The 23652-nt window shown below is 42.9% G+C and overlaps 1 protein-coding gene across 2 annotated transcripts; it reads right to left on the reverse strand.

Annotated features, from left to right (window-relative positions):
* Positions 1-5199: 5199 nt before the first annotated feature.
* On the reverse strand, positions 5200-22684 carry OTUD6B (OTU deubiquitinase 6B). Of its 2 annotated transcripts, none has more exons than XM_048841192.2 (7): positions 22387-22684; positions 20167-20321; positions 16213-16308; positions 13443-13755; positions 9782-9843; positions 8825-8931; positions 5200-7660 (listed from the first exon to the last, which is right to left on the reverse strand). In XM_048841192.2, the coding sequence occupies exons 1-7, from the start codon at positions 22667-22669 to the stop codon at positions 7576-7578; spliced, it is 1101 nt and encodes a 366-aa protein (XP_048697149.2). In that variant the 5' UTR covers positions 22670-22684; the 3' UTR covers positions 5200-7575. The 2 variants fall into 2 exon arrangements, with proteins under 2 accessions (XP_048697149.2, XP_074981165.1); XM_075125064.1 differs by having other exon boundaries at positions 20167-20359; positions 22387-22519.
* Positions 22685-23652: the final 968 nt, after the last annotated feature.

Genomic DNA, 23652 nt, shown 5'->3' on the forward strand with positions numbered 1-23652 from the left:
TAAGCCCCAGAGTGATCACGAACCAGGAAAAATATGCAGGCAAATGCCTACCTTGAAAGTGGGGCCTGATCTGGTAGGCATGCTCAGAAGCCACCGACTGGATTGGGTTCCATTCATAATCTGGCCAGAGGAAGATAGTGTTACCATCCACCTTATAAATACCACTTTACAAACCAGTATTAGAGCAGATGCCTGGCATGTTGGAGACTAAGATTCAATTCTCCCTACAAGCAGAGAGAAAGAAGGGATTTGAACAGGGATTTCCCACATCCCAGGTGAATGCTTTAATACTGGGCTAGAAGTTATAAAGTGGACATCTCATCCAGCTGTTTTGTTTGGAGTCAGGCATCTGCCTAGCTCCTTCTCACAAGAAACAGCTTACATACCTATGCCATTTGACTCCAGGAGGGGTTCCCATTCATGGATCACTAGGCAGAGCTAGGCACCTACCTGCAGTGGGTATTTAGGCACTGAACTCTGAAGAGGGACAGGACTTTGAAGACACCGCTCTAGTTGGCATCTCCCATTAATTAGTTGAGGCAATTCCCCACTGAGGATGTAGGCTTTTGTGGACCACATTCTAAAGCACTTTTCTCTCTATATTCATTGTAAAGGGAGCCTAGGCACCTAATTCAGGCTTTGTGGATCACAGTGATGTTCCTATGACTTTCTAGGCAGCTAAAAGGCATTGTGATGCTCAGTATCACAGTGCCCAAGTCTCTTTATGAATCTATCCTTTAGGGCTTTTCCTCACAGCTTAAAATGGTGATTTTTTTTTTAAAACCGTTGGATAACTAAGGTGCAAGAGCTATTCTGAGGTAAAAAATACAGTGAGGCTGAAACTCTTGCATTTCAGCACTCAGGAAAAGATCCGAGACAACGTTTCTGAAATAAAATCAGAGGGCAATGAACGTGTGTGCGCGCGCACCAAAGTACAGATTTAGTGTTGAAAATAGGGCTGTCGATTAATTGCAGTTAACTCGTGATTAACACAAAAAAATTGTGATTAATCACAGTTTTAATCGCACTGTTAAACAATAGCATACCAATTGAAGTGTATTAAATATTTGGGTTGTTTTTCTGCATTCTCAAATATTTGATTTTAATTTACAACAGAATACAAAGTGTATAGTGCTCACTTTATTTTTTTATTACAAATATTTGCACTGTAAAAATGATAAAAGAAATAGTATTTTTCAATTCACCTCATACAAGTACTGTAGTGCAATCTCTTTCGTGAAAGTGCAATTTACAAATGTAGATTTTGTTACATAACTGCATTCAAAAACAAAATGATGTAAAACTTCAGACCCAAGAAATCCACTCAGTCCTACTTCTTGTTCAGACAATCACTAAAACAAACAAGTTTGTTTACATTTACGGGAAATAATACTGCCAGCTTCTTATTTACAATGTCACCTGAATATGAGAACAGGTATTCGCATGGCATTGTTGTAGCTGGCATTGTTAGGTATTTACATGCCAGGTCTCCTAAACATCCATATGCCCCTTCATGCTTTGGCCACCGTTCCGGAGGACACTGAAAACAAGAAGCAGACAGCATTATCTCCTGAAAAGGTAATTAAACTTGTTTGTCTGTGTGACTGACTGAACAAGAAGTAAGATTGAGTGGACTTTTAGGCTCTAAAGTTTTACATTATTTTCACTTGAGTGCATTAAATGTTTATTATAGAAACTGTATGGCCTAATATACAATGGAAAGAGACTAAAAGAAACAACACTTTCATTCAGGGCTTTACATACAATAGGCCTGAGGTTTAACTCTGTAGAAAGTTTTTCTAGATTACCAAAATACTGTTTTGTGTGTCCAAATCCGAGAGAGATATTTCACAATGGTAGCAAATTGTAGTGAGATGTCTCCCCATCTGTCACAATTTGTTACCCCTGCATCAGAGGATTGGGAAAGATGAGAGAGAGTAAATTGTGACAGATGGATCCCCACCCATCACCACTTACTATCCCTGGACTAGATAATGGGAAAGGGAGAGGCTGCAAGTTGTGACAGGCCAGTAAAAGAACACCTAGATGTCAGTAACTGCTACCACTAGCAAACTGTGCCAATAGCAGTTTGTAACTACGCTGGGCAGGGATCCCCTCACCGTGCAGACAGTGGCAGGACCCAGCCCCATCCCAGACCTTGGAGACCCCTCACATGACCATGGGAACAGCCACAGTGCAATGCTATGGATGTGGCCAGGGAAGCACTAGTGGGGGGCTCAGGAGGAGCCCCCACCTCCCAAAGGAAAAGGGTGCATCTGGGGGAGCAGCAGAGCCTAGTAGTCAGTGTCCTCTACCACATCTAAGCAAACCAAACACGGGAACAGCATAACAATGTGCAGTACTAGCCACGCTGGCTACTACTGAAGATAGTGTAAGGAGTTGCAGTGTTAAGGGGAAGGTGAGGGATGTGCGGCTGTGACATGGTGGTCTGGTGCTGTATGGAGTTACCTTAATGACAAGTTAAGCAGAAGAGACTTGCTGAGCCAGTAAGTGAAGTGCACATGCCACCCTGGACATTTAAAGCCATACGGACCAATGTTTTCAAATTACTGTAATTTTCCCAATATTCCCAAATGCAAACCTCACCCCCTCCAGTCCCATAACATCCCCACTGCCCTCCAATACCTCCACTGCCATCCACAGTTGTTAACTTTCACATGGTAAATAAGCACCCCGACTTTCACAATAAACCAAAAATCAAGCTAATTCCATTTCAAAACAAGGCCAAAACAGGCCAATCCCTAAGAACCCCAACACTCTATGTGACTAGATCTCCCCGGCGTGCCGTCTGGGACTGTGGTGAGCCCTCTGTGCACCCCTGATTCTCTTCCCCCGCCTCTTGCCCCTGCTTGCCACGAGCCGATCAAAAAAAGAAGCAACAAGCCAAACAAGCTACAAGCCAAAAACCAGCCAACAAGCAATTTACAAGCCAATTAAGCCAAAAACAAGCCCAATTTCTGTAGGGTTTTTTTTTTGTTTGTTTGGTTTTTTTTTGCAGGTTTAGCATGTCTTCTGCCATCTCTTTCCCCCACTAATACCCAGTTCAGTCTCCCTGCCCACCCTCCACACCTTGTACTCCACAGAACACTTATCAAGGAGAGCAGAGGTTAGGCCCCACACAGCAGGGCTATGATAAGCTTCCATTTGTGGAAATAGGGCTGCAACACCACCTGGGGAAGCAGAGACAAGACATTTGCTCTCAGCAGGTGGTTTGCAGAACAGAACCATGCAGGCCCACCATCTCCCTTATGTGCCAAGTCTGAGGAGAGGAGCGGGCACATTATCCCCCCTGCAATACTCTCCCACTGCACCCATAGGTTGGGGGAGAAAGGAGCATGAACCCACTGCCTGCTCCACAAACCCTCCCTGCTGCAGAGTCCTGGGGTAAAAGGGGCTGTTCCTTGCTCCCTGCTGCAGCCACAGCCTGTGGAAAATGGGGCATGGCTGGTATGTCAAGGTCATCACCCACTCACACCCCCTGCCTCCATCTCATGCTAGCAAGACTCTGTGTTATCTCAGCTCTGCACTTCTAATCTACCCCCATCCTGCCATTAGCTGCTGAGCCTTTGGCTGACCCCGCCTCTCCCACACTCCATTGGCAGAACCAAAGCAGAGGGCAACTATCACCACCTCAAATGTTGGGCATCAACAGCCACACATGTGCATCAGTCTGTCTCAGACTATGTCTACAATGGGGGGAAAAAAACCCACAGCAGCAAGTTTAAGAGCCCAGGTAAACTGAATCAGGCTCGTGTCACAAGGCTAAAAGGCACAGACATTCCGCCACTCAGACCCACATTCCCCGTCCCACCCATTGTGACTCCGCTATACAGACTACAAACTCCTCAGGCAGATCCTGGTTGTGCAGTGTCTAAGACAATGGGGCCCTAATCTCGGCAGAGCGCTCTCAAACATAACCCAAGGCCTACACCTTGGTTAAGAACATTACAAACCCAAAGTTTATATTTGATCTGCCCCTTAAAGTACACGATGTAAAGAGAGAACATGGCTGTAATGACCAGAGCATTTTACATACCAATAGTCAAGTCACCCTATTTGCATCAAGTAACAAAGATGAACAGCAATAGGAAGCACAGGTCATTGGTAACATGCCAACAATGTAGCAAGAGGAGGTTTGGAGCCAGATAGCATTGAAATGCCTTGTTTGATGAGCTGACTGTGAATTTCATTAATGTTCTGTTCACTCTGTTTTTCAGTGATAATACCTGTAATAAAGAGATTAATGTCCCATGTTTAGTATCCCACTGACCATCTCTCCCCACTGCAGTTTTATAATCTTGTAGCCAGTTTTCAACACATATGAATGCGCAGCCTGAACCAAGTCAGCCTGAATTAATTCTGGGAAAGTTTGATATGATGTTTCATTGAAATGCTTCACTAAAGTTCAGATGTATGGCAACCCCTTCAGCCACTAATTCTGTAACTTTATCAAAAACAAAAAAATGTTTGCCTGGAAAGAACAGGAATAATCTAAAAGCACTGATTTATGCGAATGTTTACAGCTTGGCTAAACATGGCAAAAAGGGGACATGATTAGAGCCCTTCAAATCCATGGATATTCGCAGACCATTTTTGGGAACCGCGGCTCAGATGCGGCTATAAATTGCATATCCGCATAGGGTTCTAGATATAACTTTCTATGAGTATTTGAAGGGTGAAACACCAATCAGAAAGTGCAGGAATATTTTGTGGCACAAGGGACATAACTATAATAATGGGATAAAATGGAGACATTAAATATGTGAACTGAATAGCAAGAAAGATCTGCGTTGAAGTCTATAATTTTAGAAGCGTCAATGGAAATCATGTAAGCCATGCTTTAATATGCAGCAAAAAGTTAAAACGCAAAGTGAAACAGGGAGTTTTTGTAGTATCTAGCTGACCACATTTCACGTAAGATGGGAAAATTCTATAATATGCTGGAGTGGATGCTACTGAAAAAGGCCATGGCAAGTACAACTGGTGACATTAAGAGATAACATTGGTTTAAAAACAGGAGAAAAATGAGCTTTTGGATCTCTATTTCTTTAATAGAGAGTTGTCTTCTTGAATGGAACTTGTGGTTGACTAAGACATGACGATGTTGTAGGATCATGACAAACGTGAAAATCATTAAGTTCACTAGTTTCAGAGGGAACAGGAAGTACTGCAGAGAAATTCTGTGATAGATAATCTATTTCAGGACAAACTGATAAGTGGAAATCTTATCCAATTCAATAAATACAAATAAGTTTCTAACTTCTTAATTCAAGGCCCATACAGCATAAGCAAAGGTCCTTTGCTCACTATAATTAAATATTCTTTTGCTTTGTACAAGTTGAAAACATCTTAAATTGGACAAATTGTTGGATACAGACATATTCCAGAATTCCAATATCATCTTTTTCCCCTTTCAATTAGTGACCCAGGAATAAATTCTGATGAAGCCTCAATTAACTGACCATTATTCAGCTACATAAATCAGCAAGTGCACGCCTAATACATCAATTTTAGGTAACACTAAAAACAGTATATTATTATATTATGGTGAAAATCTTTATGGCATTGAAGAAGATTTCTATATTAACTCTCTCTCACTAATGCATCCATTTCGAGTAACAGGCATTGCAAAAAAAGTCTGACTCCTGCAATAAAGACATCAATTGGGTTCATCCAGTTATTACAATAAATACCAAACAAATAAAGATTGCCAAATGATGTTATACCTGGTTAACACTTGTTTTGCCTGGCAAGCTCCACGCTGTGAAATTCATAATCAAACATTCTTTATGTGGGAAGACTGACTATAAAACAAATAAATATGGCATTTGTAAAGTCCTCATTTGCATCTCTTTCACAAGACCACAAAGTGCTTTCATTAAATGACCCACAGAAGAAAAATAGTTGGGTTTGTGTCTTACTTTTTTGAGATATATAAAGAAGGTATGAAGAAATACCAGGAATGTAAATTTGTTTTCTGGTTTTACTGTACAATTCAGATGTCTTGGATGTGGACTATAAACTCTCTCAGCCCTCAGCTGAGGGGCAGCACTGTTACATCTTTAACAACTGCATTTTTCCCAAACTGTTTATGCAGCCAGTTAAAAAAAATCAGTGTAAAAAAGTTTTAAACAGTCGATATAAAAAAATAATTTCCTGGTATTAGCAGGCTTTCCTTATATATTTCAGTCTTCTCTGTGTGTCATAAAGAAGCAAAACAGACAATGCAAACCCAAATTTCTTTGCAGGTCATCTTTAAAGTTACTTACAAGAATTAAGTGATCACAATTTTTACAACTGTTTGCAAATGGCTATATAAGGCAGCGTCTACACTACAGGGACTATAGTGGCGTAACTACAGCGCCATAGTTTTGCCGGTATAACCCCATAACATAGATGTAACCTACGACAGAAGAGTTTTCTCCATTGCTGTAAGAACACCATCTCCTCGAACAACATAAGTAGGTTGATGGAAGCATTCTTCCAGCGATCTAGCTACATCTACACCAGGGATCAGGTCAGGATGGCTATGGTGCTCAGGAGTGTGGATTTTTCACACTGCTGAGCACCATAAGTACATTGACCTAAATTTAAGTACAGACCACACCTGAGTATTGTTAACGGCATTCCAAACTGCAGATCTGATGGAATGGCAGTACTATAAACAGTATGTTTGGATTAGTTCACTAAGTCTTCATCTGAAATGACAACATTGTAAAGAAAAATAAATTACAAAGGAACGAAAAGTTGAATGTCCCCTGTTCTACAGGTGGGACTAAGTGGACCGGCAGTCCCATTATCAATTCTCACCCCTGTTCTGTCATCTATGGCCATAAGCAGAAATGCCAGTGGCAGAAGACAAGGCAGTTTTCGAAACCTGATTAAAAAATTAAGAGGAGAATCCATAAAAACAGAAGTTAGGTTTGCGAAGTTTTGAGTCAGATAAGGATAAGATATTCAGCATCACTGGCTTTGCCTCTGGCTCTTATGTAACTAAAGTATTAGGAGGGTCCTTACTATTGTTTAACTATGTTTTAGCTATGCCTTGTTGGGACTATTAAAGCAGTATCTTTACGGTCACTCCAGTCTAGAATATTATTTAACAGTCATTTAAATGCCTTAATAAAATCTCCATGATCACCACAATCTACTTGAAATGACCTATAAGAGCCTGCAAATCATGTCAATTCTTCAGTAGAAATGCACAGAAGCAGGAAATTAAAAAAAAAACCCCACAAGCTACCTGAAACATATACTATTGATCTTTTCACTGTGGCAGAGTATGCTATGTAAACCAAAATACACAAACTATGCAAGTTACTCTGGCTTACACAGCCAACATTTTATAGAATATTTTCTAAAACATGATCTAAATCAGCAAAGTCTAGGTACTGTTTTAAACTGCTATTTCTAATACGTAGCCAAATCTTTTGTCTCTCTTAAAAGTTCCTTCCCGTTACTTTTGTTTTCCAGTCTGCTTGGGAACCGTCCACAGATGAAGAGCCCAAAGTGTCAAGCAGCACCCATTATCCATGTGGACTTATGACTTGTATACTAGCTACCATTTTCTGGAGCAGTGTCTGTTAGCAGTTTTACAGAATTATAATGCTCTCCTAATCCATATGCATGTCTCATATACCTAAAATCAAAACAAAAAAGCCATTTAAAAAAATTAATATTTAACTAAAATTAAAACATACATAATACACATGTATACACATACCTACTTTCTACTCTCAAATAGTTTAAAGACATTCAATTAAAGTTAAAGACAGCATGGAAAAATGTATTATCCTGGAAACCATGGAAGTTTGACTGCATGTTTTCATGAGGAAGGAGTGTTTCTTTAGTTTTGCTAATAATGATAAAACCTACATCATTAATGGAGCTTTTATATAAAATAATACGTTAAATCCATTTATAATTGTGACTAAAATAGCTTTTCTTGCATAACTGAAGGCTGCTAATGAATCAGTCAACTGACAGAAAAGTGACAGACGTCTAATTTCCCTCTAAGCTGTGTAGCTGCACAGCTGCCTATTAAGCCTTGCACAGGGGCTCAGGGCTGCAGTGGGGAGATGCGCCCCTCCCCACCGGCCCAAACATGGACTTGCAGTAGCGGGGAGAGGCACCCTTCCCCGCCGGCCCCAGTACGGACTTGCCGTGGCTGGGGGAGAGGTGTCCCTCTCCGCCAGCCCCAGCATCGACCTGCCCTGGACTTGCTGCAGCCAGGGGAGAGGAGCCCCTCCCTCAGCCCCAAGCTGCTGTGGCGAGAGAGGGCTGGGGGGAGCCTGCATCCCGAGGCAGCCTGCACCCCAAACCTGTCATCCCCGGCCCTACCCCAGAACCCACACCTCCCGCATCCCAACCCTCTGCCCAGCCCTGACCCCCGTCCCACATCCCAACCCTCTCCTCTCCAGCCCCAATCCAGAGCCCTCCCCCCCACACCCCAGCCCTGAGCCCCCTCCCACACCTCGAACTCCTTGGCCCCACCCCCATCACATGAATTTTGTTATGTGCACCAATATGAAGGTGATGTGTCACACATCACCTTCATATTGGTGCACATGACATTCATTCTGCACATGGATGTAAAAAATTAGAGGGAACACTGACAATAAGCTTCTTTAGTTTCCTAACCTGATTTATTGATGGCTATTTTGCATTTTCAAGCCAACTCATTCTGTAAAATTCTCTAGTCAGACAAGCTAGATGAAGTTTTGCAATCACTTACTATCAGTCCTTAAATACTCTCCTGTGGGAAAAACAAGATTAAAAAATAGGAATAAAAATATCTACTTACACTAGTATTAATGGTTTGCTTGAATATTCTTCACCAACAATGATGGGAGGAGAATCCATTTGCACTACTTCAATTGGTTTTTGCAAAATGTGTGATAGAGCCCTTAGCTTTAAGACAGGAAAACAATATACTGAGAAGTATAATTAAATACCATGAAAAACACTTAGTTCTAACACACATACCATTAGGTCAGTTTAAGCCTGAAATTTAGGGGTTTTTTTAGAAGTGAGATTTTACAAAAATCTTCCTGTGGTTAGTTTTTAAATTCCTACGAAAAGTTTCTATGAACCATCTCCTGCTTTGTTGATAAAAGCAATGCAGCACAGTGCTAGTTCTCAAGAACTTGAGAGAGCAACTAGTCTATTTTCAATGCTGAAGGGGAATGAAATGCAAAAACAGAGCAGAAGTGCTAAAAAGTTTTTTATTTCAGTATTAATTATAAATCTCACTAACTACACTTTGCTGTATGATAGCTTGCTGTGCTGTGAAGTATGTTGACCCTGTTTAAACAAAGAAAATAAAACCAACTTTCTGTCTCTATTTTTTATTCTTTCCCTCCATGTTGTCAACCATCATATGTAGAACAGGTGTTTCTAAAGTTTTAAAGACTTAAGCTGCTGCGAGCAATACAGACACAGACAAAACTGGTAATGCTCTGAGAAAATATATGACCACAATGTAAAGTTTGTCAAGAGGTTAAAAAGGGGAATAATGATACTTACTTACTTTCTTTGTAAAGTGCTTTGAGATATACTGATAAAACACACTATATAAGAGTAGGTATTGTTATATTTCTTTACAACCATGCTTGATTAGGCCTCCAGAAATTTCTCTATTACAGAAAATCCCCTTCTTTGAACTGGAGAAGGGGCATTTCTAAGAATTTGCATCTAAAAATCCATTAGTTTTCAATCACTTCAGAGTTTCATCAACAAAAATAAACAGTACCATACTTACTTCCAGCTGACCACCCCATGCAGCTGTGTTGACTATATCATCACAGTACTTTTCAAACTCCCCTGCAGGAAAAAAATAAATGGAGTAAACCTCTCAGTAAATCTCTTTCCTGGATGTGGGTGGGTGAGGAAGATATTGATGGGATAAATTAAAAATAAATTTTGGCCTGGAAAAGTAGAACACAATGTAGGGGAATAAGAATATGTAACTGCGGGGAAAGAGAAAACAAATAGCAAACAGACACCTACGACAAAGGAAGAAGTATAGTATGATCTCTTGTTGACAAGAAAAGAGGGAAAAGGAGAGCAAAGACAGGAAAGATAATGTAATAAAAATACAGGAAACAGCAAGTTATATTTTAAGTACTTCTTGAATACATTTTATGGACAATATAATCTAATTAAATATTGTACCCAATAAGTGGTACATAATAGCTTTAAACTGCAGGAGTCATAGCTTTGGGACACAGCATGCAGTGGAAGTATCTTTCTATCTAATTAGTAGGCTTGGCTCTTGTGCAATATAGATGTCAGATAAATTTTTCAGGTCCTGTAACTAGCTGCAGTTCTACTATGTTTTTCTCCAGACTGACTTTTATTTTTCAGTAAACTGAAATATTTAGAATCCAGAGAACATTCCCTTCTATGCATGTCTCCAGAAGACAGTTTTAAGGCAATCCCCAATCTTACTTGCAAGTAAGATCTGTGCTCTTATAAATTAAAAGAATAATATTAGCTGACCTCTTCATAAAAAACACTAATAAATATGTTCTGGGTGAAGAATAAACTGAACAAAATTACACACTGCAAGACAAAAAGCATTTCTTGGAGAAATCACCCGTCTCAACAATGAAAGAAAATCAGTTTGGATTTCAAAAAGGCTATCACGGTTAAAGATTTAATGAGGCAAACTGAAGGTTTATCTATTTTGATACCCAGGAAATAAACCTACCAATAAAATCATAGAATCATAGACTTTAAGGTCAGAAGGGACCATTGTGATCGTCTAGTCCGACCTCCTGTACAACGCAAGCCACAGAATCTCACCCACCCTCTCCTGTAACAAACCTCTAACCTATGTCTGAGCTACTGAAGTCCTCAAATCATGGTTTAAAGACTTCGAGATGCAGAGAATCCTCCAGCAAGTGACCCGTGCCCCACGCTGCAGAGGAAGGTGAAAAACCCCCCAGGGTCTCTGCCAATCTGCCCTGGAGGAAAATTCTTTCCCGACCCCAAATATGGTGATCAGCTAAACCCTGAGCATGTGGGCAAGACTCACCAGCCAGACACCCAGGAAAGAATTCTCTGTAGTAACTCAGATCCCACCCCATCTAACATCCCATCCATCACAGGCCATTGGGCATATCTACCACTAACAGTTGAAGATCAATTAAGTGCCAAATTAGGCTATCCCATCATATCATCCCTTCCATAAACTTATCAAGCTTAGTCTTGAAGCCAGATAGGTCTTTTGCCCTCACTGCTTCCCTTGGAAGGCTGTTCCAGAACTTCACTCCTCTGATAGTTAGAAACCTTTGTCTAATTTCAAGTCTAAACTTCCTGATGGCCAGTTTATATCCATTTGTTCTTGTCTCCACACTGGTACTGAGCTTAAATAATTCTTCTCCCTCCATGGTATTTGTCCCTCGGATATATTTATAGAGAGCAATCATATCTCCCCTCAGCCTTCTTTTGGTTAGGCTAAACAAGCCAAGCTCTTTGAGTCTCCTTTCATAAGACAGGTTTTCCATTCCTCGGATCATCCTAGTAGCCCTTCTCTGTAACTGTTCCAGTTTGAATTCATCTTTCTTAAACATGGGAGACCAGAACTGCACACAATATTCCAGATGAGGTCTCACCAGTGCCTTGTATAATGGTACTAACACCTCCTTATCTCTACTGGAAATACCTCGCCTGATGCATCCCAAGACTGCATTAGCTTTTTTCACGGCCATATCACATTGGCGGCTCAGTCATCCTGTGATCAACCAATACTCCGAGGTCCTTCTCCTCCTCTGTTACTTCCAAATGATGCGTCCCCAGTTTATAACAAAAATTCTTGTTATTAATCCCTAAATGCATGACCTTGCACTTTTCACTATTAAATTTCATCATATTACTATTACTCCAGTTTAGAAGGTCATCCAGATCTTCCTGTATGATATCCTGGTCCTTCTCTGTATTGGCAATACCTCCCAGCTTTGTGTCATCCACAAACTTTATTGGCACATTCCCGCTTTTTGTGCCAAGGTCAGTAATAAAAAGATTAAATAAGATTGGTCCCGAAACCAGTCCCTGAAGAACTCCACTAGTAACCTCCTTCCAGCCTGACAGTTCACCTTTTAATGTGACCCATTGTAATCTCCCCTTTAACCAGTTTCTTTTCCACCTTTCAATTTTCATATTGATCCCCATCTTTTCTAATTTAGCTAATAATTCCCCACGTGGAACTGTATTAAATGCCTTACTGAAACAGAGGTAAATTAGATCCACTGCGTTTCCTTTGTCTAAAAAATCTGTTACCTTCTCAAAGAAGGATATCAGGTTGGTTTGACATGATCTACCTTTTGTAAAACCATGTTGTATTTTGTCCCAATTACCATTGACCTCAAAATAGAAAGGTAATTTAAATTTAAGAAAGGAAGTTTAGCCTAAGACAAGACAAGACAGAGCCGGCCAGAAGTGCTACCGTGCTGCTAACAACACTGCAGCAGTACCTGTAACACTGTCTCTCTCTCAGGGAGCTAATATGAAGAGGCAGGGAATATGAGGATGCTAGCATCACAAGAGGTGAACATGAAGACTAGCTAATTTTCACAATACTGTTCTAATACTCAGCTCTACAGTACATGTGGTAACTATGTGAATAACACTTGACTCTGGACTCTCTAACGGCCATGTTAATAGGAACAGCAAAACATACCACACTTTCCTTTATCCTGGTTCCACGGAAGCTTAAGCTTTAATTGAAAAATTTTTTGTAGAGTGATTTTTTGGGCTATTGAAACATGCTTAAAGGCTCCCTTCTGCTAAATGCCTATTCTTGATACAGGATATGAACAGTACCACTGAGCATCTTTAAAGAAAGAGCTATTTTGCTTTTGAGGCATAGATGGACTTGAAAGCCATTGTCCAACTAAATCTTCTTCATTATTTCATGCCAAGGTCAATTTACAATGTATGTCTCCCAGACAGCTTAATCAAAGGCATATTTTTTTCCAAAACAAAATTCAACAGAGAGAATAGTAACATTGATCCCTGCAGGATTTCAACTGTAAACAAGATTATCCTTATGTTAGAGGTCCTATCTACATTACAATTTCAGCTCACTCATGGAACACGATTACCGCACCATTGTTACCTGGTCAAGCTGTAACAGAGTTCCATTTTATATCATAGATGAGGTTAACTGTGTTACATAACCAGGCTGAAGTTACCTTTCCTACATGTAGACAAACATCTTCAAGACATTTGCTTAGTTACAGAGGACATTACGATCCTGTCTACACTACCAAACAGAAGTATGACATACAGATCAGTGGACACCCATGCTGTAACTGGTCACAAGTCAGCTATAACTAATACTGATAAGCTCCAGAACTACTGGTAACATTTGTAAAAAGACACTTTTTAAGAACCATTTATTAAACTATAATTCTTACCTCGGCTATACATGTCTCCTGTGTTGGGATTTGTTAGAAACGGCAGGAAATCATCAACATGACTTTGCATATACTCTGCAGTTTGACTTCTCAGAGTTGCAACAGTCCAGGAGTTTTGCTGATTCTTGAGCTGGTCTTCAATAGCTCGGTACATGCAGTGGCCATCTGATGGAATCTGTTTCATCTCTAACTGCCTTGTTGCCAATATCTGGGCAAGCGTTTGACTTTCAAGATGTCTGGCTCCTGTTAAATTTTCTATCTCAGCTTCAGCTATCCTTTCTTCTCTTTCCTTCTCCAATGCAGCTTTCTTTTCCTTGGATGGAAAACACAATAAAGAATGCTACAAGAGGATGTTCATTTCAAATGAAAGTTATATGAAAAATAATGTTCAAGCTTACAAGAGGTCCCAAGTGTCTGTGCAACTGTTGGTTTGCTGCTCAGATCTATGAAATTCAGAATTTTGTTGCTCAGATTTAGGTCTGTGTGTTCATTACCACTGTGCCACCGAAGGAAGGTCAGAATCTTTCCAGTTAATAAATATACTGAAATTCACCCTTTAGGAAATAATAACCTTTGTATAGTATATTAGCAAATTAGACTAACATTTTCCAAGTTGGTGCCTAAAGTTAAGTGTCTAAATCCAAAAACAGCTAATCTCTTGTTTATATAGGTGCCTAACTTTAGGCATACATTTGAAAATTATGGCCTATGAGTTTATCTTGAAGCCATGCTATACTGAAGCATCATATGGATATGAGTCAACAGTGTGCCATTGTTGCCAAGAAGGCCAATGGCATTTTGGGATGTATAAGTAGGGGCATTGCCAGCAGATCGAGGGACGTGATCGTCCCCCTCTCTTGGACATTGGGTGAGGCCTCATCTGGAGTACTGTGTCCAGTTTTGGGCCCCACACTACAAGAAGGATGTGGAAAAACTGGAAAACTTCCAGCGGAGGGCAACAAAAATGATTAGGGGACTGGAACACATGACTTATGAGGAGAGGCTGAGGGAACTGGGATTGTTTAGTCTGCAGAAGAGAAGAATGAGGGGGGATTTGATAGCTGCTTTCAACTACCTGAAAGGGGGTTCCAAAGAGGATGGATCTAGACTGTTCTCAATGGTAGCAGATGACAGAACGAGGAGCAATGGTCTCAAGTTGCAGTGGGGGAGGTTTAGGTTGGATATTAGGGAAAACTTTTTCACTAGGAGGGTGGTGAAACGCTAGAGTGTGTTACCTAGGGAGGTGGCGGAATCTCCTTCCTTAGAAGTTTTTAAGGTCAGGCTTGACAAAGCCCTGGCTGGGATGATTTAACTGGGAATTGGTCCTGCTTCGAGCAGGGGGTTGGACTAGATGACCTCCTGAGGTCCCTTCCAACCCTGATATTCTATGATTCTACGATCAGTTCATGAAGCCAAATTGCAGGAACATAAGAATTTTGTAGAGCAAATACTGTGAGACACATTGCCTGTTTCACTTTGTTTCACTAGAGGACTTATTTTTGTGTGTGGTATTTCCAAGATTTTCATTTTACCATCTGATCTCAAGTTAAGTGGGCTCAGAAGTTAGTACTTTGATGGAAGACCTTCAGAAGAACTGCAGAAAGAAGCACTGGCAATTCAGTAGATAGCACTCTCCTAAGTCATTCATCTTTTGGAAGAGTTATAAAATGGGAGCTCTGAATACCTGTAGTCCTTAAAAATCTCAAAATATTTTTTGTGTGAAAAGAAAGATGGATAAACTTCAGTGTCCTGGCCAATTCCAGCTAAGATAATATACTGGCTACCCAAGTGTTGCCTCTGCATATTCATTCTTGTGGGGTACTTCCTTTTCTCAGAACTACTGAGCTTTAAGAACTATGCAGGTAACCTACCAATTAGAGTTGGCTAAAACTCAGGAATTCTGGTTTGTGGGAAATTTTGATATTTAGTTTCATTCCAAATCAGAATGAAACAAAATTTTTCGAAGTTTCCCACAAATCAGAAATTCTGAAAAATTTCATTTCGGAAACATCAAAATGTGGTGTTTCTGAAATAGAGTCTGTTCACTGGGACTCTGGCAGGTTGAAACTGACAAGAATTGTTCATTTCAGTCAGCAGCTGCCAACTGGCTCCCATGACCCCACTGAGGAGTCATCAGCTGGATTTCCCAGGACTTCCAGGCTCCCTACTGCAGAACCAGAAGCTGAGAAGCCCAGAGAGTCCTGGCTCAAGTAGAAGCTCTCAGGGCTTCCTTGTTCTCTGCAACAGACCAGAGTACAGATTGGCTAGAGCCAGGGCTTCCAGGCTTCTAGCTCCATGGTAGTAAGACTGGGAGCCCTGATGATCCTCAGGGTTTCCAGACTCCTGGCTCCAACATAGGGACCCTGGAAGCTTTGGCATGGCATAGCTGCCCTGGAACCACTGCCCCTGGATGTGCTGGGGTCCCTGACAGAGATGCCCTTAAATCACAAACCCTAGAATACTGGGGTCCCCCAGCAGCCTGCCAGGAAACCAACTTGTGGTTCAATTAAAGTTTGCCAAATCCAAGATGGGTTTCTTGAATTAGCATTTTCTGATGGGAATTTTCTGACAAAAGTTTCAAGCAGCTCTACCACCAAAGCTGTGTTAGACTTGGTAGAGCCCATTGGGAAGATGCCTGCATTTCTTTAGAGATTTAAGTAAACTTAATGGAACTAGCAGATGTTGAGCCTAGACATAAGTTAGTAAATGTATACTCTGGTGTGAAAACGCCAGCACTTCTTCGCAGAAAATATTGAAACTGGTGTCATACCCGCCTTTTCTGTGCTTTTGATATTCGAGGTTGCTGTATCTGTTGCTCTCTTTCCTCAAGCTGAAAACTTGCAATACTATCAGCCACAGAATCTAGCTAGAGGGAAACAAAATTTTAAACATTTTAGTTAATATGAGTGAGAATGGAGAATTACAACAGATCCTTGGAAATGTCTCTTAAATACGTTTCAATCAATACCAGGTTACACTTTTAAATATTGAACAGTATTATCAACGTTTAAAATATTTTAAGAGAAACCATTTTAGCTTACTTTTATTTGTAGGAAGGCAGCCAATACTTTATTCTATTATCTATTAACTTACCATATTTACTCCTTGACCTAGACACCCTCCCCCCCAACCTTTTATTCTTTACTATCAGGAATGTTAAGCCAATCCACTTAAGAACACTTTGATTGAGAACCATATAGCATAATGTGTAGTGAAAATTACACTAAAGACAACCTCCAACAGTAGACTCAGTCTTAAGGCATAAATGGAGCCTTTACCTGATCACCTGAACTGCAAACCTTAAAATCCAATATCACAAAACTTTAGAATTTGAGACAGTTAGTCAACATAATTAAATCTGCCAATGTCACAAAAAGATACGGTTACATACAAGTTATGCATCCAACTTTCCTGAATGTTAACCATGCGATCCAACAGTCTCTTAAGACTCTTTTAAATAAAATCTCATCATTAGGACATATTAGGCCAGATGGAACTGTAATGTTTTTGCCACACTTTGCAAGGTCCTCTGAACTGAGCTATACCCCTGTATATATTAAAAGGTGCGGGCTTTACCTTCTCTCTACAGCCCTAGCTCATTTACTGCACAATTGCTAAATTTTTCAGTATTGTATGCAGTGTTGTGGTAGCCATGCTGGTCCCAGGATATTAGAGAGACAAGGTGAGTGAGGTATTATTGGACCAATAACCGGCAGGGGAGACAGCAGGCTGACTGACCTATCCTTAGGTAGTGCGGGAGGAGGACACCCTTCCCCCCACATCAGCCTCCAACTCAGACATGACAAACTCACAAAAAAAACGCAAAAATTGGGCTTGTTTTTGGCTAATTGGCTTGCGAGTTGCTTGTTGGCTATTTTTGGCTTGTAGCTTGTTGCTTTTTTTTTTTTTGGATCGGCTCTTGGCAAGCAGGGGCAAGGGGGACAAGCAGGGGGGGAAAGAGTCAGGAGGGCACAGTGGGCCCACCACAGTCCCAGACTGCATGCCAGGGGAATCTAGTCACATAGAGAGTTGGGGTTCTTAGGGATTGGCTTGCTTTGGCCTTGTTTTGAAATGGAATTAGCTTGATTTTTGCTTACTGTGAAAGTCGGGGGGTTTATTTACCATGTGAAAGCTGGCAACTGTGCATCCCGCTCTGCTCGGCACAGCAGTCTCTCCTGAAGCAGCCCTCTCTGGCTGCCTATGGTTCTGCGATTCCCTCCAAATTCTCCCACAGCCTCCTCACTTACTCCGAGCAGCATCCTGAGCAGCTCTGTGAGCTCTCAGTGCTGAGGAATGTCAAAGTAGCACAGCAGTCACACACACACACACTCCCTACAGCAGCAGTCTGCCTGCCCCTGTGTTCCTAGTGAAGGGCAGAACAGGAGCATTCCACGTTAATGATTTGCTCTCTGTTCCCCAAAAGGAGCATGCTCATCTGTCAGATACTTCCAGGAGCTTTGAAAGGAAGGGAGGTGTGCATGCCTGCAGGGCAGCAGAGATCAAAACAGTGAGTCCAGAGGTCATGGCAGGCATTGTGGGATACTGGTGGAAGCCAGTTATGTTGACAAAACCAACAGCAGTGTCTACACTGATGTTTTTTCGCTTTAATTTTGCCACAAAAGCTTTATGCCTCTCATTAAGGTGGTTTTGTTTTGTCAGCAAAACAGCATAGTTTTGCCGCCAAAAATAGCTTTGTAGAGCATACACTACCCCTGTTTTGTCAGCAAAAGACAGCTTTTAACGATAAAACTTTGTCGTGTAGACAAGGCCTTCACATCCACTACTTTTATTTCCCTCTTCTGGCATTCAAAAAATGGGATAAGGCCTTCTGCAGGTTCTTATCCATGAGTGGATAGGGCAATTAACAAGACTTATCTTACAATGGCCCACTTAATTTTTGATAGTCCTTCTGGTTGCGGGTGATGATTCCCATGCCTGGGTTCACACTTCAGATCAGCGGCACTGCTATGGGTACCCGCATGGCCTCACAGCATGCCAACATTTTTATGGCTGACTTAGAACAACACTTCCTCGGCTCTCGTCCCCTAACACCCCTACTTTACTTGCACTATATTGATGACATCTTCATCATCTGGACCCATGGAAAAGAAGCCCTTGAGGAATTCCACCATGATTTCAACAATTTCCATCCCACCATCAACCTCAGCCTGGACCAGTCCACACAAGAGATCCACTTCCTGGACACTACAGTGCTAATAAACGATGGTCACATAAACACACCCTATACTGGAAACCTACTGACCGCTATTCCTACCTACATGCCTCCAGCTTTCACCCTGACCACACCACACGATCCATTGTCTACAGACAAGCTCTGCGATACAACCGCACTTGCTCCAACCCCTCAGACAGAGACAAACACCTACAAGATCTCTATCAAGCATTCTTACAACTACAATACCCACCTGCAGAAGTGAAGAAACAGATTGATAGAGCCAGAAGAGTTCCCAGAAGTCACCTACTACAGGACAGGCCTAACAAAGAAAATAACAGAACGCCACTAGCCGTCACCTTCAGCCCCCAACTAAAATCCCTCCAACGCATTATCAAGGATCTACAACCTATCCTGAAGAAGGACCCAACACTCTCACAAACCTTGGGAAACAGGCCAGTCCTTGCCTACAGACAGCCCCCCAAACTGAAGCGAATACTCACCAGCAACCACATACCACACAACAGAACCACTAACCCAGGAACCTATCCTTGCAACAAAGCCCATTGCCAACTGTGCCCACATATCTATTCAGGGGACACCATCACAGGGCCTAATAACATCAGCCACACTATCAGAGGCTCTTATGCGGCGGCGGAGCCAGGTGGGTCTGTGTGCTGCCCCGTGGCTCTGTGTGCTGCCCCATCCGCAGGTGTTACCCCTGCAGTTCCCACTGGCCGTGGCTCCCGGCCAATTGGAGCTGCGGGCGTGGCGCTTGGGGCAGCGGCAGCATGCGGAGCCCCCTGGCTGCCACTATGTGTAGGAGCCGGATGGAGGACATGCCGCTGCTTCCAGGAGCCGCGCAGAGCCACAGCATGCATGGAGTGGGGTAAGCCCTCAACCCTGCTCCCTGGCTGGAGAGTCAGAGCGGGGCAAGCCCTGGACCCTGCTCCCTGGTGGGATCTCAAGGGCCAGATTAAAATGTCTGAAGGGCTGGATGCAGCCCCCAGGCCGTAGTTTGCCCACCCCGATATAGGAAGTGCTCAGAGTTCAGGCACAAATTCTTGACAAGAATCACAATACAAGAACCACATCACTGAACCTCTCACAAAAGCAGCATCAATAAACTGACACACAACTAGATTAGGTATTGAGCATGAAGACATACTATGGGAGCTAAAAGTTAATTTTTTTTTTAAAAGCAAAGACAGACAAGAATGAGCTGCTAACACTCTTAATTGGACATATGATTTTGCTCTTAAAACTCTCTCAAAAATAATTTGTTGATATGGTTTTTTCTATAGCACTCATTACCCTCAGTATCTGAACACCACACAAGCTTTATTATCACCATAATCCTGATAGAGCGGCAGCGGGGGGCGCGACGACGACGACTGGGTTCAGACCTGAAATCTATTAATCTATGATTAAACCCTTTAATAGTTCTATCCTCAGTTACATATATATACAATTACTCAATTTCAATGAAAGCTGATTGAAGTTCATATTTGCTCCCAAAACCTTACAGATAAGACTAAACATGACTAGTACCTTATTCTGCTCAGGTAAAGTTTCCTTTAGCTGCTTCAGTTCTTCCTTGTGCTTCTGTTCCATTTCTGCCTCCAGTTTGGCAACATCATCAATCAATTGTTTTCTTCTCTTTTTGTCATTCTTAGGAACAGCATTTTTCATACCTTGAATTTTCGCTGTAGGAACACCCAGTAGAATGATCAATGGTTTACCTCTAATAAATGAAATATGCTAAATTTATTGGTGCAACTGTGACTAAAATTGGGCTATATAAATAAGGTAATCAAGATTTGACATACTAGTATGTCATAACAGTTAGGTTATGAGACTGCCTAGCAGGATTACTACATTTTAAAATAACTATACATTCTGAAAGATACAATTATCAACCCCAGGGAAAGCAAGAAAATATTCCAGCCCCATCATTATTAAAGTATTTGCTACCTGTATGGAACTCAGCCATAGCCTTCTCAAAATTATATGGGGCTAAAATTTTCCATACTTTGCCTCAGCAAACTGTTTATTTTGAAAAGCTAGTGAAAAGTCTGTTGAAATTTGTTTGCATAACTCAAATGTCTGGAACCAAAAACTCTGAATTTGGATTGTTTTACAATCTCTATTGAAGAACATAAATATTCAAGACTTATGAAAGTTAGTTCAGTATTTTTAAGATAATGAACTATGGGTCCGATTCTGAAAATACAGACCATTCAACATCACACATCTGAGAAGCCCCACTGAATCCAATCAGAACTTAAAATATGTACATGTTTGCAGGACTGGGGGTCTACAGATGGGCTCAAATCAAAACCCTGCATTCCATTACCCCCATACTTCAAGGATGCGCAAAATTAAAATTATGCAGATAGATTCAGAGCACTATAATGAGTGGGGCTGAGATTTTGAACAAATCTTGGAGTTTTGAAATCTAGATGTGAATCCTACTATCTGAGCCACTCTGTTATTAATATTTAAATGGAAATCAACTTAGAAAAATCACACATCTGTGATTTGTTTTAATATACCTATTATAACAATAAATTACTATAAATGAACAGTTTTGGTTTGTTTGGGGGTTTATTTAAGTATTGACTTTGGTCCTTTGACAGTACTTTGTGTATGGTCAGCTACCTCGTTTCCTCTTTGGTTTGGGTGGTCTTTCACACAATAAGATATGACTGTAAAAATCACTGGGAGATGTAGTACCCTATAACTCTTTTTAAATTGATTAGCTTTGCGGGAATAAGATTTTAAGATTGGCATGTTTGCAAGTGGACATTAGAACTTTTTTTGTAACTCCCTTTACCCTAGAATAGCGTAGAAGACCAGACATCCTCAGTTTCTCTTTTTTTAAAATTAAAAACAGAAATGAAGTGCAGGGGTAGCAAGCAGGGAAATTGCCTGGGTCCTGATACTTGTGGGTTTCATTGTTCATAACTGCACCAGTAGTAGTTTTTGTACCTTTTATTCAAGTTAAGTGTTGTCCATAATGCAGTAAAAAAGCTACACAGAGATATAGACTGGGAGACAAATTCCTGGGCCCTAACCCTGCCTCTCAAAATGATTCACCAAGTGGGGAAATCACTTCACCACTCTGCTTCTCTTTCTTCGTCTGTAAAAAGAATTATTTCCTACTTCCCAGAAGGGTCTTAACGTTTAGTTAACACTCATGAACTGCTTTGAAGTGCGACGTACATGCTGCACTGCTACCTGCAGAGAAAGCTAGCTCTGGCAGCAGCACAGCCTAGGGTCCCAGCACAGACGTGGTGCCCCCCACCACTGTTTCCTTCTAAGCCGTGCACGTGCGCACACGCACACAGATCCTAAACCCCACAAACACGGCAAAACACCATGCGCACAGAAATTTGCACAGAACCATAACAATCTGCACAGAAGAAATTGTTTGCGCACATGGCCTGTCAAAAATTACAGGCAACACTGCCCGCCACCCTTCCCAGGCCAGACCATGAGCTCTCATCTGCCCTCTCTGACTCCATGTCCGGCACACACCCCCTCTTCCCTTCCACCCCCTTTCTACCGCCCCTGCCCCAACACCCCGCACACACCCCTCCGCGACTCCCGCAACCCCACGCCCTGCATTCACCCCTCCCTCCATCCCCCCCGCCCCGCACAGACACCCCCGCCCGGCTGCGCCCCCACGCCCCGCACACGCGCCCCTGCCCTTGGGCCCTCCCTCTCCTCAAGCCCCGCGCCCGCCCGGACCCCACGGCCGCTCCTCGCCTTGCAGCTCCCGCTTCTCCCTGCGCTGATTCCTCACGAGCAGCTCGAAGTCGCCCGCCGCCGGCTCCTCCCCCCCGTGCTCCTCCATGACCCCGAGCTCGAGCCGGGCGGCGGCCCCGCACAGCGCCACACCGCGCCCCCAGGCCCCAGCACCGCACCCGACGTGAGAGGGAGACCGCCCCGCTCGCGCGCAGCCGGGAGCGCGCACGCAGCCCGCTCCTCCCCGGCCGCGCCTCTCAGGCGTTCGGAGGCTGCCCGTGGGACGCGCGCCCGGGAGAGCCATGGGCAGGGATCGTTCCCAGGCGGTCCTAGCGCCGCCGAATGCCGGGGCTCAGTGCAGCGGGGGTTCCTTTGCCCCTAGGGGCGGCTCCATCGGGCTCCCGCCGCGCCGGGCGCCAGGCTGTGCCGCTTGGTCTGCCCGGGCGCGGAGCCTGGGGTCGGTCGCTCAGAGCGGGAGAGACCCGACCCGCCTCTGTTTGACAGGCCAGTGAGACTCGTTCGGGGTTTGTTGGGTCTGTCTCCCCCCCCCCGCCCCCTGGCCGCTGATATCGGGGGTGCGGGGGAGAAACGCATTATAATCAACGCCCCTAGCAAGTGCTGGGAAGTGTCAGAGCCACGATTTCCCCCCCCCCCAAAAAAATTTCTGTTTGCCAGCAAGGGCCGTTTTTCTCGGGGGGGAACCCTTCATTTTGTTTGTAACAGTTCAACCAGTTCTAGAACAGTGGTTCCCAGCCAGGGCTCTGGGGGGACCGCGATCGTGTTTCAGGGGGTCCGCCAAAATGAACCAGAGATTAGGGCCACCATTAGACTCGTTGGGGCCCCAGGCAGAAAGCCCAAGGCTCATGGCCGGGGCCTGAAACAGAAGCCGGAGTAACAAGGCCCCAGGCAATTTCCCTGCTTGCTACCCCTGCCCTGGCTTTTAATCTACTGGCTATACAGAAGTTGTTGCGGCACAGGTGGGCCCTGAAGTTTTTATAGCATGTTGGGGGGCCTGGGGACTCCAAAAGGAAACAGTTAAGAAGAGAAAGTTACTCACCTTGCAGTAACTGAGGTTCTTCGAGATGTGTGTCCCTGTGGGTGCTCCACTCTAGGTGACGGTGCGTCCTGGCGCCATTGATCGGAGATCTTCCGTAGCAGTGCCTGGTCTGGACACATGCACTGAGTTGGTATCTCCCGTCTCGTTGGAATCTTCCTGAGCGCGTGCGTCCTGCACTCTCCTCAGTTCCTTCTCTACAGTGGAGAAATCGTACTAGTACTCCAAAGTAG

This window comes from Caretta caretta, chromosome 2 (genome assembly GCF_965140235.1).
Source record: "Caretta caretta isolate rCarCar2 chromosome 2, rCarCar1.hap1, whole genome shotgun sequence".
Lineage (NCBI taxonomy): Eukaryota > Metazoa > Chordata > Testudines > Cheloniidae > Caretta > Caretta caretta.

Bases quoted from the DNA above. Each gene is read 5' to 3' on its own strand.
- OTUD6B (XM_048841192.2), bottom strand. From the start codon at position 22,669: ATGGCTCTCCCGGGCGCGCGTCCCACGGGCAGCCTCCGAACGCCTGAG. The intron at 13,756-16,212 runs GTATGACACCAG...TTTCCATCCAAG, and splicing joins CAAAAGCACAGAAAAGGCGG to GAAAAGAAAGCTGCATTGGA. The intron at 9,844-13,442 runs GTAAGAATTATA...TTTTTCCTGCAG, and splicing joins AGGAGACATGTATAGCCGAG to GGGAGTTTGAAAAGTACTGT.